Genomic DNA, 17,711 nt, shown 5'->3' on the forward strand with positions numbered 1-17,711 from the left:
CACAGAACATGGAGTTAAACCCTGATTTGCTGGGCTTCCTTGAAGTCTTGTTTCTTGGAATTTTGTTTATCATTGCAAACACTGTTCCTAAGATAGAATCAGAACTGGAAGATCAACTAGGAAGAAATGTTTATCATCCATTATATATTTGTGGCTATTCAATATTATATATATATGATGGTTATTATATATTAGAACAGTCTTTCCCTCCTGTATTCTTATGTGAGAAATAGCAGAAAACATGTGTGTATAGTCTTGTGAATTTGCTTGTATTTCCTGATTGTGTAAATTTTGATCTGCAGAAGATAAAACTGAAATTAAAACATGTCCCATTTTATGAGACTGTTGGTTTTCTCCTGGTACAAGAAGTCATTAACATCATACCCATTTGAAAAGCATATTCGTGAAGTTTTACATTTGTTTTAGCTCTCAGTAGGGTAGTTTAGACATTTCAATCTTCAGCTTGATTACTTCCAGGACCTTATTGCGTCAGTATTACAGAGCTGCTACTCTGTCACTATTGAAGCCATAGATTGGAAAATTTGAGATTATTAACTCATAACAGCACCCTACATATTGGTGCACATTGCTGAAATGATGGATACTAGTTGCAGGACTAATTAGCACATGGCTTTATACATAACTTAAAAGACTTAGTTCTCTAAAGATGTAATAATTTCTTTGTTCTTTTAGGCAGAAGATTGAGCGATGCACTCTCACTGGTACAAATCGTGAGGTCATTGTTAGCACTGCTCTGCATCCATTTGCAATGACATTGTTTGATCAGCACATATATTGGACAGACTGGAACACACGAAGCATTTATCGAGCTAATAAGTATGATGGTTCAGATCAGATTGTAATGATCATGAATCTTCCACAAAGACCGATGGACATTCATGTCTGGGCAAAAAGTAAGCAGCAGCAGTGTACCAACCCTTGCAACCAGTTCAATGGTGGCTGCAGTCACATCTGTGCACCAGGTAAGCTGTTATACTTGATGACTGTAAGCTATTAGTATTGCCTGTGCTCAAGTTCATAGTATAACAGTTTTAGTCACATAGGGACAGCTATAATATTTCTTAGTATTCCTAAATGTTTAATATTTTTTTATTTTTAAATGTGATCAAAATGATTGCAAGGTAGTGGTATTTTGCCCACACACCTCAGGGTTGTGTCTGAGAATCCTCACAAATAAAAATTATGTGTTTCTCTAATTTAAACCAAAACATTTTTTTCTGGGGTTTTAACTTTTTTAATTTTTCCTTTGGGATGAGACATCAGTTGAGCACTGCAGCATATGGTTACCTTAGGAATACGTAGTGATTTACTGTATACTGAACAGGTGTTTCCTGTCACATATTTAAAAAATCTTTATGGTCACTATTTCTTTATCACGTGATAGTATGAAGTCTTTCCTTAATAATTAATTTCCAAAATAAACATTTCTACCTCCTCATTTTAAATCTTGGACAGTTACTAAGAAAATAGCACAAATTGATTTATATCTACACTGTGAGGCAGATGTCCTTTTGAGAGAGTCAAGGTGCTCTGACAGGTCAACAGTCCAGATGGCCAGGAAATCAGAATGGCAGTGTACCCCAGAGGGCATAGCTGTTACAGAGCTGATTCATGTGTTGTGGATTTTTGGAAGTTACGATTCTTGACTTTCAAAAACTTTTGTTTTTAGCATCTTAAATGCCTTTAAAAATCTGTCTTTTATGAAAACAACTCAAAATTCCCATTGATTTTGAGAAGAGAGTTAGTCTAGTGCAAGGAGTTTTCAAAACCCTGTTTTGATTTCAAGGGATAGAGCCTCAGATGGTGTCTCTCTGACATTTGAAAGCATCAGATGCCATCTTGCTGCTGCCCCAAAACTATTTGGACAACAAGCAAATATTAACATAATCCAAGTTCTGATCTCAGTTCCCCTCTAGGGAACTCTGAAATAACTCTTGTGGGTTTTCATATGCTTAACAGAGATAAAAATCTGACAAAGTCGCCACACTTCTATCTAAGCAGTGAGACTGTAGAGGAGTTGAGAGAATTTCATTGCCTTTGCCAGTTTTACAGCTGTGAACAGTTTCATAGAACCCTGTCTAGAGCACTAGTGTTAAATTTGCTTTATTTTTTGTCTCTTTTTTGTTGTGTGTTTGTTTTTTAACTGTCAAACATAAATTTAGGTCCAGCTGGTGCAGAATGTCAGTGCCCTTCTGAAGGTCGCTGGTATTTAGCCAATAATAACAAGCACTGTATTGTGGATAATGGTACTCGATGTGATACTGGTTTCTTCACATGCCTTAATGGGCACTGTATCTCTGAGCGATGGAAATGTGACAATGACAATGACTGTGGTGATGGCAGTGATGAGTTGGAAAGTGTGTGTGGTAAGCATTGAAAATAACTGCATGAGAAAGTGAGGCAGACTCTGTCTTGCCTGTACTGTATTCTCTATCACTTTTATGTCTTTACGATCATGGGTCTTGTGGCTGTAGTTTGTTAACGATCCCTTGCTTGCTCATAGACTTGAGGTCTGAATAGCAACTGACTTGCTCTAGAATCCAAAAGCGCTATAGTATTGATTTTTTTTTTTTCATGTGTAACCAATTTCTACTTTGTTTAATTTAAATATATATTTTACTTTTCATGCAGTCCGTTTTGCACCTGTGTTTGTCCTGGCAGGTAAAAACATAGTGATTTTACTTGTTACTTTGTAAGAGAACTGAAATTACATTGTATCAATGTACATATACTTTTTTTTTTTTAAATATTTTCTGCAGCTTTCCATACTTGTCAGCCAACAGCTTTTACCTGTGGTAATGGGCGATGTGTACCCTACCATTACCGCTGTGATCACTACAATGACTGTGGAGATAACAGTGATGAGGTTGGCTGCTTGTTCCGAACTTGTGACTCCCTCACAGAATTTACTTGCAATAATGGAAGGTGTATATCTCTTCAGTACGTCTGCAATGGAGTAAACAACTGTTACGATAATGGCACATCAGATGAGAGAAACTGCCGTAAGTTTATCCTAATTACCTAGTGCATGTTTGAGTCTGATGCTTTAGACAAAAGAAGCAGCAAATGTTTTTGTGTGTTGTGCCGATTATAACAAAGCAGCGAAGAGGATAAAAGATTTCTTTCTTGCCATTACAGATTCTGCTTTGTGTTTTTGAAGCAAATAGAATTGTTAAAAGATATTCCGGAGTACCCTAGGATGTTACCTAATAACTATTGCTTTAAACAGTCTTCTTTGGCACAACAAATGCTCCTGCAGTGCTTAATGTTAGGTCTTGTGAGTCATCCCATGGATTTCAAAAAGATTATTTCAGATGAATTGGATGCAGGGCTTATATTTTTGCAGGATTAGCCTGGATTTTGACACTGGGTTTTTACTTTCTGTCATACTATATTGATTATACTAGATTTAATCATCAGGAGTGTATATTGTGACTCTTATACAGGCACAGTTTATATTTGTTCTGTTTAAAATTATATTCCTTATCGTTCTCAAAAAGTTATCAGTTATGTTTTTTTTCCTTAAGATGTAAATTTATTAGTTCAATATTGACTACTATTGCAGTTAATCAAAGTAATCATGTTTTTGCACTAAGATTACATCGGTCTGTGGAAAATTTATATCTGGAGTTAGTGAAACAGATGAAAGTGTATTTGTAGAAGCTTTGGGTTTTTTACATTTTTGTGTGCGCACTGTTTTGTTTTTTTTTTTAAAAAAACCCTATTATTTACCACATTTTTTTTTATTCTCAATGAAATCCAAATATTTGAAATTTCTGGTCTATTAGTTATTTGTATTTGGTCTGATGATTTATATAGTACCAGCTGGTTGCAAATGCAGGCATCACAGTGTGAATATATGTCAATTTATATTCCATCACCCCTAAGAATTGGCGTGTATTTCTTTGATCATGTTTTTGTCAAAAAAGCAGTTGTCTAATTGTTTCCATACAGCACGAGCAGTATGAGTGCACTTTGGCAAGTGAGTGACATGGGATTCTTTTTAAGAACAATACAATATTGTGCATCTTTCGATGAGATACAGCTTAACATTGTTAAAAAAAAAAAAAAGCTCTAAAGAACTTTTGCTTTTTTTTCCCCCCTCCTTAAAGCGGAGCGCACTTGCCAGTCTGGTTTTACAAAATGTCAAAGCACAAATATTTGCATTCCTCGAACATATTTGTGTGATGGTGACAATGACTGTGGAGATATGAGTGATGAGAGTCCTACTCACTGTGGTAAGTTAGCAAGGCCTTGGTTAGTTTTCTTGTAGTTCAGTAATTTATTCCACTGCTCTTTATCTTTGACGTAGCTTCAACTGTTCCCAAACCATCTACTCCTGTAACACTGGAGAGTTGTAAGGTATATGCATTGTATTATTAGCTCTGAATTATCTAAATCATACTTTTATCTAATGATAAGGATCATAATTTTTGCAGCATTTTTATACAACATTTGAGGCATCATTCCTTTTGCTTATTCTGTTTTGTATCTTTTATGGCTTTATAAGGTAATTGGCACTTAAGTATTATAATGAATTGACTTTTTTTGGTACTTTAACATTAGAATATTTTTTCCTTCTAACAAATGAAATTGTGTACAGTCTCAAATATAATTTCTTTTAGCTCTTTCATGTAGTTATGTATGCCTTAGCATAGGATTCATTGTTCATTGTAGCTTCCAGTTAGTGTATAAAAGTGTCTAGTTGTCAATCAGCCTTACAAATGAGCTTATCTTTGCTAGTACAGATATTTGTATGAGGTAGTAGCTATGTAGTACTTTTCCCATATAAAATACTTCGAATCAGTTTGTAAAACATACCTGATAATTTCAGATAATGAATTATTGTTAAGTATTGCCTGAGTGAATTATTTTTGCTTTCACTAGTTTTCCTAAAGGTACCAGCCTTGAATTAACTATGCCACAATTTTTCTAAAATATTAGTTCAGTTTTTCTAGCCAGAACATGGCCACTTTTTTCTATGGACTGCTACATGTAAAAAATATGTGGAGGTGTATATATATATATATATATATATACACACACACATAGTGAGTCTTGTGCTGCTCATGAAAGGTGTACTTTGTCCCCTCTGCTGTTTTTCCCAGCAGCACTGCTCAATTACTTAAATTGAGATGTGGTGAAGGGCAAGAAAGAGGGAGAGAAAGGGAGAATGGGAGATCAAAGAAGCCCTAAGATATTAATGAGCAGTGTGTTAATTGCCTTTGATTTCCATCATTAAAGGCACATAGAAGATCCAGTTAAAAGGCCAGACAAGGTCCTTTTTGGTATCTTGAAACCATCAGAGAGTACAGGAAAGTATCAGTAACAAATGAAGACATTATCAAACTCACTATATATGCTAGGATCAAGGGGCTTAGCCAAAGTGCAGAAGGAATATTTGCAGTACACTTAGCTGGAACTACTCAGTGTTACAGGTTGTTCTTCACTGCTGTTAAGAAAAGATTCCTACCTGCAAGTGAAGAAAAATCAGTGGGAGAACAAGGAAATCATTATTTACCATGTGATACTACTTCCTTACTGCACATTTGATTCTCTGTAAAGAATGGAGTCTGCTTCTGCCTGGTTTAGGCACTTCAGAAATGAGTATGTTGGACTGTGGTCATTTTCTTGCGCAGAAATCTCAAGTATAAATGTGGAACATATTTACAGTTGCTGCATGCAGTCCTATTTCCAGGGCAAATGGAAAGTGTCTACTTAATAGCTGATACGTATACCCAAGGAGAGAATTAAGCTCATTTTTTGCATACAAAGATCAAGCTAGTTTGTACAATGAACTCTTTGCAGATAGCTGTGAAAAGACGTCCTTCCTAGCATAATCTTTTCTCTTTCTTTTTTGGGGTCTGTAATATTTTTGCATAACATGGACTCAAAAGCAACTTAAAACAAGTTGGAAAGGTAACAGAAAGAAAGAAGTCATACATAGGTTTTTTCTTCCAGTCTCACTGACTTGCACAAATAGTGAGTTTCGTTGTACATCGGGACGTTGTATTCCTGCTCATTGGTATTGTGATCAAGGAATAGATTGTGCTGACGGCTCTGATGAACCTGCCTCTTGTGGTAAGTTTGCACTCAGAAGGTACAACATGATGGGCTATGGGAAATCAGTTGTTTCTCTTGTAGGCAGCAGCTTGAATGCAGACTAGATGGAAAATAAGTGTCTTCTGAGGTTTATTCACTGACTCTAAATAATCTGAGTCACTGAGTAATTCAAGTCTTAAATACTTAAAACTGTGTATGGAATATGAAGGCTTTTAATTGCCACAGTTGATTGTTCTTAATGTGATTACTCTTAATGTATAACCTTCTGTCTCTTTATAAGACTGTGATGGTGGTGAATCAAGTGACAAAAAGTAGCAAGAATTTTGGTATTGTTTTGGATGTAAAAGCAAATATGCTGTACAGGAAGTGTGCGTGCAATATTACATTTGGGGAAAAAAGGAATGTGGGATGCAGAGGAATGTTGTTGACACATCATGAGGTAGAGTATCATGGTATTACAATAGGCAAATCCTATATGTGCAATAGAAACTGATGGTAATAAGCAGCAGAGGAGGGAAGAAGGTGAAAAGAAGTAGAGTAATCTCCAGGGAGGAAGAGGAGGGGCTAACTGAAGTCACTGAGAGTTGGTATTACAACATAGTCATTATTCTCACTGTTAAAGTTGATATAACACAAGGCAGAGCGAGGCTGATAGCTCACTTTGCACATTGCTAGAGTTGCATCTTTAGCTTAAGAAAATGTCTTGCAACTTGTACCTTAACTGTCTTACACTTAAGCTTCTCTTTTACATTTTACTATCATAAGATTCTCCCTAAAATACCTTCCTCAGTAGATTTTCATGGCAATGCCGGTTCATTTAACAAGCAGAGTGATTGTGTTCATTTTTAAGTGCCCCCAGTGCGGACTTGTTCAAGCAGCCAGTTCAGATGTGATGATGGCAGATGTATCCCAGCAACTTGGATCTGTGATGGTGATAATGACTGTGGGGATATGAGTGATGAAGATCAAAGACATAATTGTGGTAAGTGTTTAATGCAAATAGATACTTCACTTTCGTTGTTTATCCTGCACGCATTTTTTAGAAAACAACCATCCAACCCCAAACTCCCACTCTCTGCCAATTTTTCCCTCTATAAAGGAGCACATTAAGCATGAGGTACACTCTTCCTATACCTTAATTTTCATTATATTGAATTATAATGGAACATCTTACTTTTTAAAATTTTGTGGTTACTTTTCTTTCAATTGTTTAGTTCAAATGGAGATAAAATTAACCAGGGTTGTTTGTATGATCTGGGCAGCAATAGTAACTTCAGTGGAGATAATCCCTGATTGTCATGCACTACATTTTGTGCATATTAATAACCACATGGTTTTGGCATAATTTCTTTAAAAATTGGTGAGCAAAATAAGTGTGGCTTAGAGGGTGAACAAAGGGAAGAAGGCTCACCAAGCCCGGTCCTGCCCCTTGATTCTTTTAACAGCAGCTGGATACACTTGCAGTCCTTGCCCTTTTTAACTGCAGTGGTGCTCCCTCTGCTCCCTGGAGCACATAAAACCTTGAAGAAAGCAGGGAATAGAGTTTAGGCCTAATACCTGTTCAGCTCCCAGAAAATATGGCCAGATGCGTGAAAAGCTCATACTGAGAATCCAACAAGATCCAGAGTTCTGCACATGCTAGCATTGCCTAAGGAATTCCAAAGTGCTCTGGCTTCCAGTCAGCCTCCATGAAGAGCAATGCTCAGTGAAAATCAGTGGGAATGCGTATGAGTTTTGTATATGAGAGGGTGCAGTGGTATCTGTCTCTGTACATGCAGCAGAGCACGGCTCTGTTGTGGTTTATGGGTGGATATGCAGGCTCTGTGTGTGTGTGGTGAGGGAGGGTTTTATGGACAGAGTATAACTTGGTGTGTCAGTGAACGTACTTTTCTTTCAGCAAATCGCAACTGCACAGCAGCAGAGTTCACATGTGCCAACAATCGACCTCCGCTCAGGAGGTGCATTCCTCGGGCATGGATCTGTGATGGTGATGCTGACTGCAGTGATGCATTTGATGAACACCAGAACTGCACACGGAGATCTTGCACAGAAAATGAGTTTACTTGTAGTAATGGATTGTGCATCCGAAACACATACAGGTTTGTAACTACCTGAACTGCTGCAGAAATTCTCAAAATTTGCTTAAAGTGAGGGAGCTAATTAAATCTCTTTCACACTATTTAGTTGTTAAGTAGACCTGCATATTGTAATGAAACTATTTATCTGCTTTGCATTCATGCATTAGTTTTAACTTGAAAATGATCTGGAATTTTCTATGTTAATATCCCCAGTGCTCACCATTAGCATTTAACCTTTTTTTATTGTGCCTAGTAATCTCTCCTAGGCTGATTCTATTCAGCTTGTAATGTATATGGGTAATACGAGCAGGACTCAGAGGATTAGACTCTATATAATATGACCCTGATTTCTGAAAGTCTCTTCTGTTGGAGCCAGTAATATCTGACCTTCTTTGGAAATCAGAAGAGTGTGTATATCCATCTGCCCTAGAGATAGTAATTGCCTTCTTACATTTTAAAAAAATTTTCATTCTCCTTTAGATGTGACAGGCGGAATGACTGTGGTGACAGCAGTGATGAAAGGGGATGCATCTATGAACCATGTCAACAGCACCAGTTTACTTGTCAGAATGGGCGCTGCATTTCCAAGGCCTACATCTGTGATGGGGATAATGACTGTGGTGATGAATCTGACGAGCTGGAACATCTCTGTAGTACACCAGAAGCGACCTGCTCTCCCCATCATTTTAAATGTGACAATGGAAACTGCATTGAAATAGTTAAAGTCTGCAATCGGTTGGATGATTGCTTAGATAACAGTGATGAAAAAGGATGTGGTATGTGTAGATTTATTTGTATTGTCTTATTTAATTCAAAATGCTTCAGCAGCTTTAAAAAAAAAAATGAACTCAAGACAATTTCTTAATTACCGTCATATCTACTCCATGGTCTCTCAAAAGGATTATAAGAATTGTATATATCTAATTTTTTGTTTTAATTAAGTCATACTTATTGGATATTGCTTTAACAAACTGTGAAAATTAGCTAAGTATATAAACAAAGTATGGCTTTTACATTGTTTATGTATTGCCCTTACATTCCCAAAATACACCATTCATAACTGTATATTTTGCACTCAGTGTGTTTGGTGGCAGACCGCAAAAATGCTAGAATAATTTTAGATTAGATTAGATTCTTTTCCTTGCTCCTTGCAGCCTAGATGCAGGGAGAGAGAGAGAGAGAGAGAGAGTACATTGGAAAGCAGCTGCACTATTTTCTCTGCTAGATGGTTCATTGAATAGAACTCCTTTCCTTCCCCAGGTGTGAATGAATGCAGTGACCCTTCAATCAGTGGATGTGATCATGACTGTACAGACACACAGACAAGTTTCTACTGTTCTTGTCATCCCGGATACAAACTTATGTCTGATAAACGAACTTGTGATGATATTGATGAGTGCAATGAAACTCCATCAGTATGTAGCCAGATTTGTGAGAACACAGCTGGCTCCTACATCTGTAAGTGTGCCCCAGGCTATATCCGGGAGCCTGATGGAAAAAGTTGCCGGCAAAATAGTAATATCTCCCCATACCTTATTTTTAGCAACCGTTACTATCTGAGAAATCTCACAGCAGATGGCCAGTCTTACTCTCTCATTTTGCAAGGACTGAGAAATGTGGTGGCACTGGACTTTGACAGGGTGGAAAAGAGGTTGTACTGGATTGATGTGGGGAGGAAGGTCATTGAACGGATGTTCCTAAATGGAACAAATAAGGAGACAGTGATAAGTGATGATGTGCCCAACGGGGAAGGTATCGCTGTTGACTGGGTTGGCAGGTAAGAAAATACATTTTCTGTCTTTCTGAGCTACTAAGGAAATTATATGTGAGGGAGTTTATCTTAGGGCTTTTCTCCCACTTACTGTGAAATTCTCAATAACTGCTGAAATACTTTTGGATTGTGGATGCAGTCTTGAACAGCTGTGCTGGAACTGTTTATCAGCATCTAATACATTGCATAACACTTTTCTCTAATTGCTCTCATATCTAGTATATTGAGGTTGTATCAGAGTTGCTCTTTCATCAGTAATAAAGTAGTGTGTATAACCCTTGGGAAAGACTTGTTAGAATAGGCAAGCAGGTAGGTTACATGTGGCTATGGGGTAGGGATTCTGAGCTTAGGCTTTTTATTCCTTTGTTAGCACTTGTTGGGATTGGGATGCAGGCTTCACTCTATGCATAAATAATATGTTACAACAGGTAACTAGGTTCCAACAAAGTAAACAATAATAAACATTAATGAAATTTAGCTTTGGTGCCAATGCAAGAGCATGTTTCTTTTGCTCTTGAAAAATGCATCTTTAATGGACACTCAAAAAACATGATCCACATCATTTGCTGTAAGGAGGGTGCTATAAGGGTGAGGTAATTGGGAAGCACTTTGCATTATGGTAATTTTTTAATTGCCTGCTGTGTGTTAAAAAGTAGTCTGATTTACTCCCACAGAAACTCTGTCCTTATGTGGTACCATCTCTGACAGTGTTCTTGGCTGTCTTTTATCAGGTTTTGCTTTCTGATTACGGTATTATCAGTATGAAAAGTTGAAGTAGCATGGATCAGACTCTGCAAAATAATGAGAATGGTTCAAAAAGTCACATTGGGAACTTATATGAGAGTGTTTATATGAATATGTCAATATAACAGTTTTTATCTTTAAACCACTTTGTCTCTAAACCTAATGATAATTAATGTTCCAAGTCGTCCCAAATGCTTTCTAATGCATGCAGAGATGAGGAAGGAAGAGCCTAATTTTAGATGAAGTAGTCCTACTGCTCCGTTGCTAATGCAGTTGCTGAATTATTTCAGCTACCACTATTTATGTCTTCAGTCAGTTTTTGTTTAGGTGTTTCAGAAAGGCTGAAGGATGATACAATGGTATATGAGATCTTCTGCTCACTTTCAGTGCAGGGAGAGGACTGGAGGATGCCATTACATGCAGGCTGGGGAAGATTTCTCCTCCCTGATGGGAATGGCACTGCTCAGGGTGGTGTAGACAGAGACTCTATCTGTCAGGCTGTGTCTGGTATGCCATCCACCCTGTGGATGCTGGAACTGACCAGCTGCTGCAGATAATTTCAGAGTAGCCTGCTGCAGTTCTAATGACTTTAAATGCTTTGGTTTTTTGCAGACTTTTAAAAATCATTGCTTCAGATTTTACGTGATTTCTTTGGTTACAGCTGTGTATAATTCCTAGGCAAAGTAATAGAAGTGTTAGTAGGTGAAATTTAAATTAGCCCATCAAACTGCTTAGGAATTTTCAAAGGAGACCCTGGCAACTGTTCTACAAGTTTGATGAGAGCAGATGTGGCAGCATGGAAAAGATGGTGATTCTTTCCAATACGTTGCAGTATTGTGGTCACAAGCCGTTGCACTACATGTCTGTTTCCTGCTCCTCTCCACTGGCCATTGTTGATAGGAGAGGAAGGGGAGAGAAGGGAGGTTTAGGAATTTATAGGCAAATCATCAAAGAATCATAGAATGGTTAGAGTTGGAAGGGACCCTAAAGATCATCTAGTTCCAGTCCCCCTGCCCTGAGCAGGGACACCTTCCACTAGACCAGGTTACTGAAAGCCTCATTCAACCTGGCCTTGAACATTTCCAAGGAGGGGGCATCCACAAAATCTCTGGACAACCTGTTCCAGTGTCTCACCACCCTCACAATAAAGAATTTCTTCCTAATATCTAATCTAAATCTTCCCTCTTCCAGTTTAAAGCTGTTACTCCTTGTTCTATCACTACCTGCCCTTGTAAAAAATCCCTCCACAGCCTTCCTGTAGCCCCCTTCAGGTACTGGAAGGCCGCTATAAGATCTCCCCGGAGCCTTCTCTTCTTCAGACTGAACAGCCCCAACTCTCAGCTTGTTTGCATAGGAGAGGCATATTATTACTTGAGTGGGCAACTGCAAGTTTGAATTTGGCACCAATGACTGTGGATGCAGGAACAGCAAGAGTGAAAAGGGTAGTCTGGAGCATGGTGTAGAAGACATGTCAGTACATTATGTGTATTCTTCCTTTACAGTGGATATATTGCTTCTAGGAGAAAAAATGTGAAATTTAAGATGCTGTGAAGCAAAATAAAAAAAGTAAATAAGAGTAAATAAATTAACTCTAAAACATTTCAGAAAACTGTACTGGGTGGATGCCTACAAAGATTGTCTCTATGTCTCTGAACTTGATGGAAGATTCCGGAAAAAACTGGTGGATCGGTGTGTGGATGCCAACAACACTTTCTGCTTTCAGTACCCCAGAGCAATTGTTGTTCATCCAAAATATGGGTATGATATTTTAAGAGTGCTTTTCCCTTCTTTTGCAAATAGTCTTGCACTATCTCTGAAAATGTGAAATAAATTTTGACTGCCTGCACTTAGATTTGTGTGACATTAGATCTTAGTTGCAGCTTAGGAAAAATAGTAGCTTGCTTTTTATAGGTATATATGTAGAGCTGTCAGATGTCATTGAAAGTGGAATTTGGTAATATGTGGATGAGGAAGTTTTGATTACAAGGCTAAAAGGGTTGATAGAAGTGTGTGTGGTTTGATAGGCAGTGGGGCTGCCAGTTGCCTTCTTTAAAGACAGTTGTGATCGTACAATTGTCTGCTGTGGCAGTTAAAGTAACAAATACATTAACATTTATCTTCCTCAACCTCTACTTTAGTTCTTTTGCAGGAAATACTGTATTCGAGGTATGGCTTCTACTATTTACTTCAGCATATTTTTACTACAATCCTAACTGTAAGTATTTATTTGAACAGACAGATTTACTGGACAGACTGGGCATATCGAGCCTATATCGGACGAGCAGGCATGGATGGCAAGGAGAAGATGGTGATTATATCTACAAAGTTAGAGTGGCCCAATGGACTCACCATAGATTACACCAACGACAAGCTCTATTGGGCAGATGCTCATCTAAATTACATTGAGTACGTATGCAGAAATGAATGAAACAGCTAAATAATGGCTCATGTCAGAGTGCAGTGGTAGCATCTATAGATGCTATAAGCATCATACATACTTATACCCACTGACTCTAGAGGAAACAAGGGTGAGAAAGTCTGGAGTAGTAGGCAACACAAATCACTAGATGACACTGTAGCCTAGTTCCTGTATTTGCATCCTAGTTCCCACTGGAAGTGGTCCAAAAATTATAGTGAAAAGAGTTTGTACTCAAATATGCAACTTCTCTAGGTGTACAACCTGAACCAAAGCAAAACCAAGTATAAAATCACTATTTTTTCTGATTCTCTTGTTTCTGCATATAGATAGGAGTTGAGCTGTAACTAAACTAGTTACGCACTAATAACATAGTATACAAGTGGTTAGAAGATGTCTGAATGTTTGTCCATAGGTATGACACAGAATTTCCTGATAGCATATGAATTTTTTATTAATCAAGAGAAATCTATTAATTGCTTCTAGTGGCAGAAAATCTCCACTTAAGTATCAGTAAAATGAACAACTAACATTGTAGTTCTTGTCAAGGCATTGAAATAGTTCAAAACCAATCCTTTGTATTTTTATTAGTATTTATATTTGTACTCATATTTACATGTACGTTTAGATTTATATTTACTTGTATTCTTTACATTAGTTCACCTGACAGCCATTCTATGCTGAAGTCTTAAAAATTACTTTTAAAAAATTTATATTAATTATATGTGTTTCTCTATGTCTTTTTCTGTTTTATATTTCATAATTTCCCCCTATAGCAAGTTGATAGTAAAAATATAAAATCTTATTAAAGATATCTCATCAGAGGAGGCTCTGAATCAGAAAGACATGTAAAATTCAGGAATAGAGGAGGCCTTTTATTGTTCCATTACTAACAGTCTGAATGATCCAGGCAAGCTAGTCTCTTGTGTAACAAAAATAACTTGCTGTTAAAACAGTAGATGTACAAAAGTTCATTGGACTAACTGAGACACTTCTGTGGGAAGACTTTACGTTTCAGTAAATGTTCCTCTCTTCTCTTTATTTGCCTAAAATAACCTGTTACTTTCCTGCATATCTTAAAATGATATCACTGAGGACCGTCCTCTATCGTTAGGGACTAAAGAAGCTGCAATTCCACATTGCTTGATCCTGATCACCAATAATGAAGCACCATAAGCACATAATAAAGATGTGATGGTTTAGCATTTATCTGAATGTTTTGCACATATTTTCCTTCATGTAGGTACTCTGACCTGGATGGACATCACCGTCACACAGTGTATGATGGGACTTTACCTCATCCATTTGCAATAACTATTTTTGAAGACACAATATATTGGACTGACTGGAACACAAGAACTGTTGAAAAGGGGAATAAATATGATGGATCAGACAGGACTGTTCTTGTGAATACCACACACAGGCCATTTGACATCCATGTTTACCATCCATACAGACAGCCATTTGGTGAGAAAACAGAATTAGAGTTGCATTTAGAGGGTCAGCTATTATTCAGAGACTAGTTGTAGAGGGTCCTAAGTGCACTCATCTTTTACTTTTCCTGAGGGGAATGAAATGCACTGAGTACATGTAGGCATCTATTGCCTTTTCTTTGAATAGCAATGGCTGGAAATGCATAATCTTAAATTAGTTTCTAAAATGTTGTGGCTTAATAGCATACATTCCTTGTATATTAAATAATACGTATTTCTCTCATTAAGTGGCTACTTACCTAGGTTTTGTTTTTCAACTTACTACATTTAAGCTTTCAATATAGTTTTTGAGGAGTCTGTTGTAGGTTGAGACCTTTGGGTCCTGGGATTTTCAAAGTATGGTAATATTTATTCTTCTGTTTTACCAGTTAATAATCCCTGTGGCACCAACAATGGTGGTTGTTCACATCTTTGTCTAATAAAAGCTGGTGGTCAGAGTTATTCCTGTGAATGTCCTGATAACTTCATGATAGTACAGTTCAGCAATACAGCCCACTGCCTTCCAATGTGCTCTAGCACCCAGTTTCTCTGTGCAGACACTGAGAGGTAAGTCCACTGCTCACCATCTTTCTTACCATGTATTTTTAAGGATATATTTTACAATTTAGTCTCTTCAAAAAGGCGTGAAAATGGGGATTCCTTCTGCTCTCACTATGAGTTTGTGGTGACCTTGCAAAGACAAGGCAAGGACCAGACAGGCTTCCATTTTGAAAAGTACTTCAAGACCAATTGTTTATTGGTATTTTTTTTCCCTTTTCTTCCTGTCATACGACATTGCTAATGTACCAAAGATGTACCTCCATCTCAGAAACATGTACCTTCAGAAACCATTTCCAGCTGAGTTCACAAACCTGGAACCCTCCCTTATTTTTTGCATATCTTTTACAATGCATGCCTTTCTGCCAAATGATGTCTGCCAGTAGCCCAGGAAAGCCATTTGGGTGATGTGGGAGCAGATTTTGAACCCTTTTTCTGAGGCAACAGCAGTGAAAGGAGAGGAACTGTGATATAAGAGCTACTGTGCTGATACTGTGTCACTCTGGAGCCTGTGAGGCAGGTGTGCTAATTGAGTGGCCTTTTGAAGCAGTGTTACAATGATAATCCCTACTGGAATTCTTGTGCTAAAGTTAAACTATTAAAATATTACCTCATTAAAAATACAACTGAAGATTGATTTAAAAAGCATGAGAGGTGGTTACTACGAATATACATAAAAATTAAATCCTTATTGATTTCCTGTGAACTTCCTTCTAGAAGCCCACCAATATAATCTGTTTCTGGTGACAGTGTTCCGGCATATTTTGTTAGCATTTGACATATGAAACAGAAGACATGAAATTCAAGATGTCTTTGAAATGTCAAGAAATAACACTGAGACAAGACGGTCTTTTGTGCTGTAAAAGGATGGTTGTATGTCTGTAGAGACATATTCTCAACAAAGAAAACATTGTTTTGCCTTTGTAGGTGTATTCCTATCTGGTGGAAGTGTGATGGACAGCGGGACTGTCGAGATGGCTCTGATGAGCCCCCTACCTGTCCACACCGATACTGTCCTGTTGGTCAGTTCCAGTGTAACGATGGGAACTGCACAAGTCCACATTTCTTGTGCAATACCCAGCCAGATTGTTATGACAGATCAGATGAAGATCCCGTACTTTGTGGTATGTTACAACCAATAAATTTAAATGTTTTGCCAGTACAAAATGTGTAATCTATATATAAATTTCAGAATCATTATCCCTTTTTTACAGATGGAAAGGTGAAGTAGACAGATACAGTCTTCTCTAGTCTTGCACCTGCCAGAGCAATTCACCTCAGTGCAAAAGCAGGGTAAAGGAGAGCAAAAATATACTATACTGAAACAAACATTTTCTAAACCTTTGTAATTTACACCAGTAGAAATCTGTCTCAATCTGAGGTGTAAAATACTAGGACAAACTTTATTATGAGTAAAGCTGTGGTGAGTATGAGGAATCTAAGGCTTTTAATGCCCAGGTCAGTCTACCAGGAATGCTAGTTTTCCCTGTATTCTGGAGCTTTGTGTAATGGGACGAAGTTGTTTCACCCTCTGCATTGCACAAAATCCAGTGCATGTGGGAACATTTGTTTTGGAGAGCTGTTTGTGATGGCAGTATTTTCAAAATATAGCCTAATTATGCCTGTGGAATAATGTTATTTCCTTAAAAACTAGTCTTATTCCACATACTTATGTCTAATTTATAAAAACCACATCATTAGTTCTCTTTTTGTAAATAATGTAGTTCTGACAGTTGCAAACTTAGTAACATAAAGGGAAGGTGTGTGTGGGGGAAAGCAGTGTGGTTGTATAATTCATATGTTCATTGCCTTCCATTAAGTGTTTCTAATAATGACAGAATTAAATGAAATGTCAATTTTACCTGAGTTTCAAATAGCTAAGCTCTTAAGTGTTGCACAGGGGAATGTTAAATAAGTAGAAATGTGGCAGCTGCGTAATATTTTACCTGTTTTAATGTACTGGTTATAATAAAAGTCAGTTTAGGTCTATATAATTTCTTCTGCTTATCATCCCATGCATGGGAATAGAATCCTTTAGTCTAGAAAATGTATGGAAATCATAATGTACTATTTCCTCTTGAACAGTTTGTCGGTATATTTGAAAAAATAGTAGGGTGGTGTCCAGTGTGACATACAAAGTCTGGAAGCAGAGCTCAGTGTTGACTCCTATTTTCATAGGCCTTCAGAGCTCCCCCAGTTTGCCAGCACTGCTGGCATCAGCTTCCAGTGCTTTGCCCTTGGGAAACAGAGGCTCTACATTTATAAGTTGTGGAGCTGTTATTAGCATGGTCTTTGTTATTAACATGGTCTTCTGCTAAGTTTTCTGATTTGTTCATTCATAGTCAGAGGAACAGGCTCATCAGGCAATGTACACCTAAGTTGGTAGCATGGCCAGAGCCACAATGTCACTTAGCTTCTCTGTGAAGTGACTGGGAGCCCCTGCCTCCATCATGTTGGAATGCTGGCTTTGCTCCCCTCTCCTTTAGGAGAAGATAGTATTTGTCTTGCTTCTAAACAAGCGTAGAGCCTTAGTGAGCACGTCTGAAGATGCCTGTAGGAAATGTGCCATTTGACATTAGAAATCTGTA

General features: G+C 37.6%; 1 protein-coding gene across 1 annotated transcript in view; it reads left to right on the forward strand.

The window, feature by feature from the left end:
* The window catches only part of LRP2 (LDL receptor related protein 2), a gene marked incomplete at its 5' end in the record, with an annotated part of 58,295 nt that overhangs the window by 11,422 nt on the left and 29,162 nt on the right, over positions 1-17,711 (forward strand). The window contains 14 exons of the mRNA XM_029084963.1: positions 694-983; positions 2,184-2,387; positions 2,781-3,023; positions 4,134-4,259; positions 5,983-6,102; positions 6,935-7,066; positions 7,982-8,183; positions 8,643-8,938; positions 9,423-9,939; positions 12,283-12,435; positions 12,913-13,083; positions 14,337-14,560; positions 14,955-15,132; positions 16,051-16,247. Coding sequence (XP_028940796.1) covers positions 694-983; positions 2,184-2,387; positions 2,781-3,023; positions 4,134-4,259; positions 5,983-6,102; positions 6,935-7,066; positions 7,982-8,183; positions 8,643-8,938; positions 9,423-9,939; positions 12,283-12,435; positions 12,913-13,083; positions 14,337-14,560; positions 14,955-15,132; positions 16,051-16,247 — 3,053 coding nt within the window. The remainder of the gene's footprint in view (positions 1-693; positions 984-2,183; positions 2,388-2,780; positions 3,024-4,133; positions 4,260-5,982; positions 6,103-6,934; positions 7,067-7,981; positions 8,184-8,642; positions 8,939-9,422; positions 9,940-12,282; positions 12,436-12,912; positions 13,084-14,336; positions 14,561-14,954; positions 15,133-16,050; positions 16,248-17,711) is intronic.

The sequence above is a fragment of the Antrostomus carolinensis genome, unplaced genomic scaffold, assembly GCF_000700745.2.
Source record: "Antrostomus carolinensis isolate BGI_N321 unplaced genomic scaffold, ASM70074v2 scaffold8575, whole genome shotgun sequence".
NCBI lineage: Eukaryota > Metazoa > Chordata > Aves > Caprimulgiformes > Caprimulgidae > Antrostomus > Antrostomus carolinensis.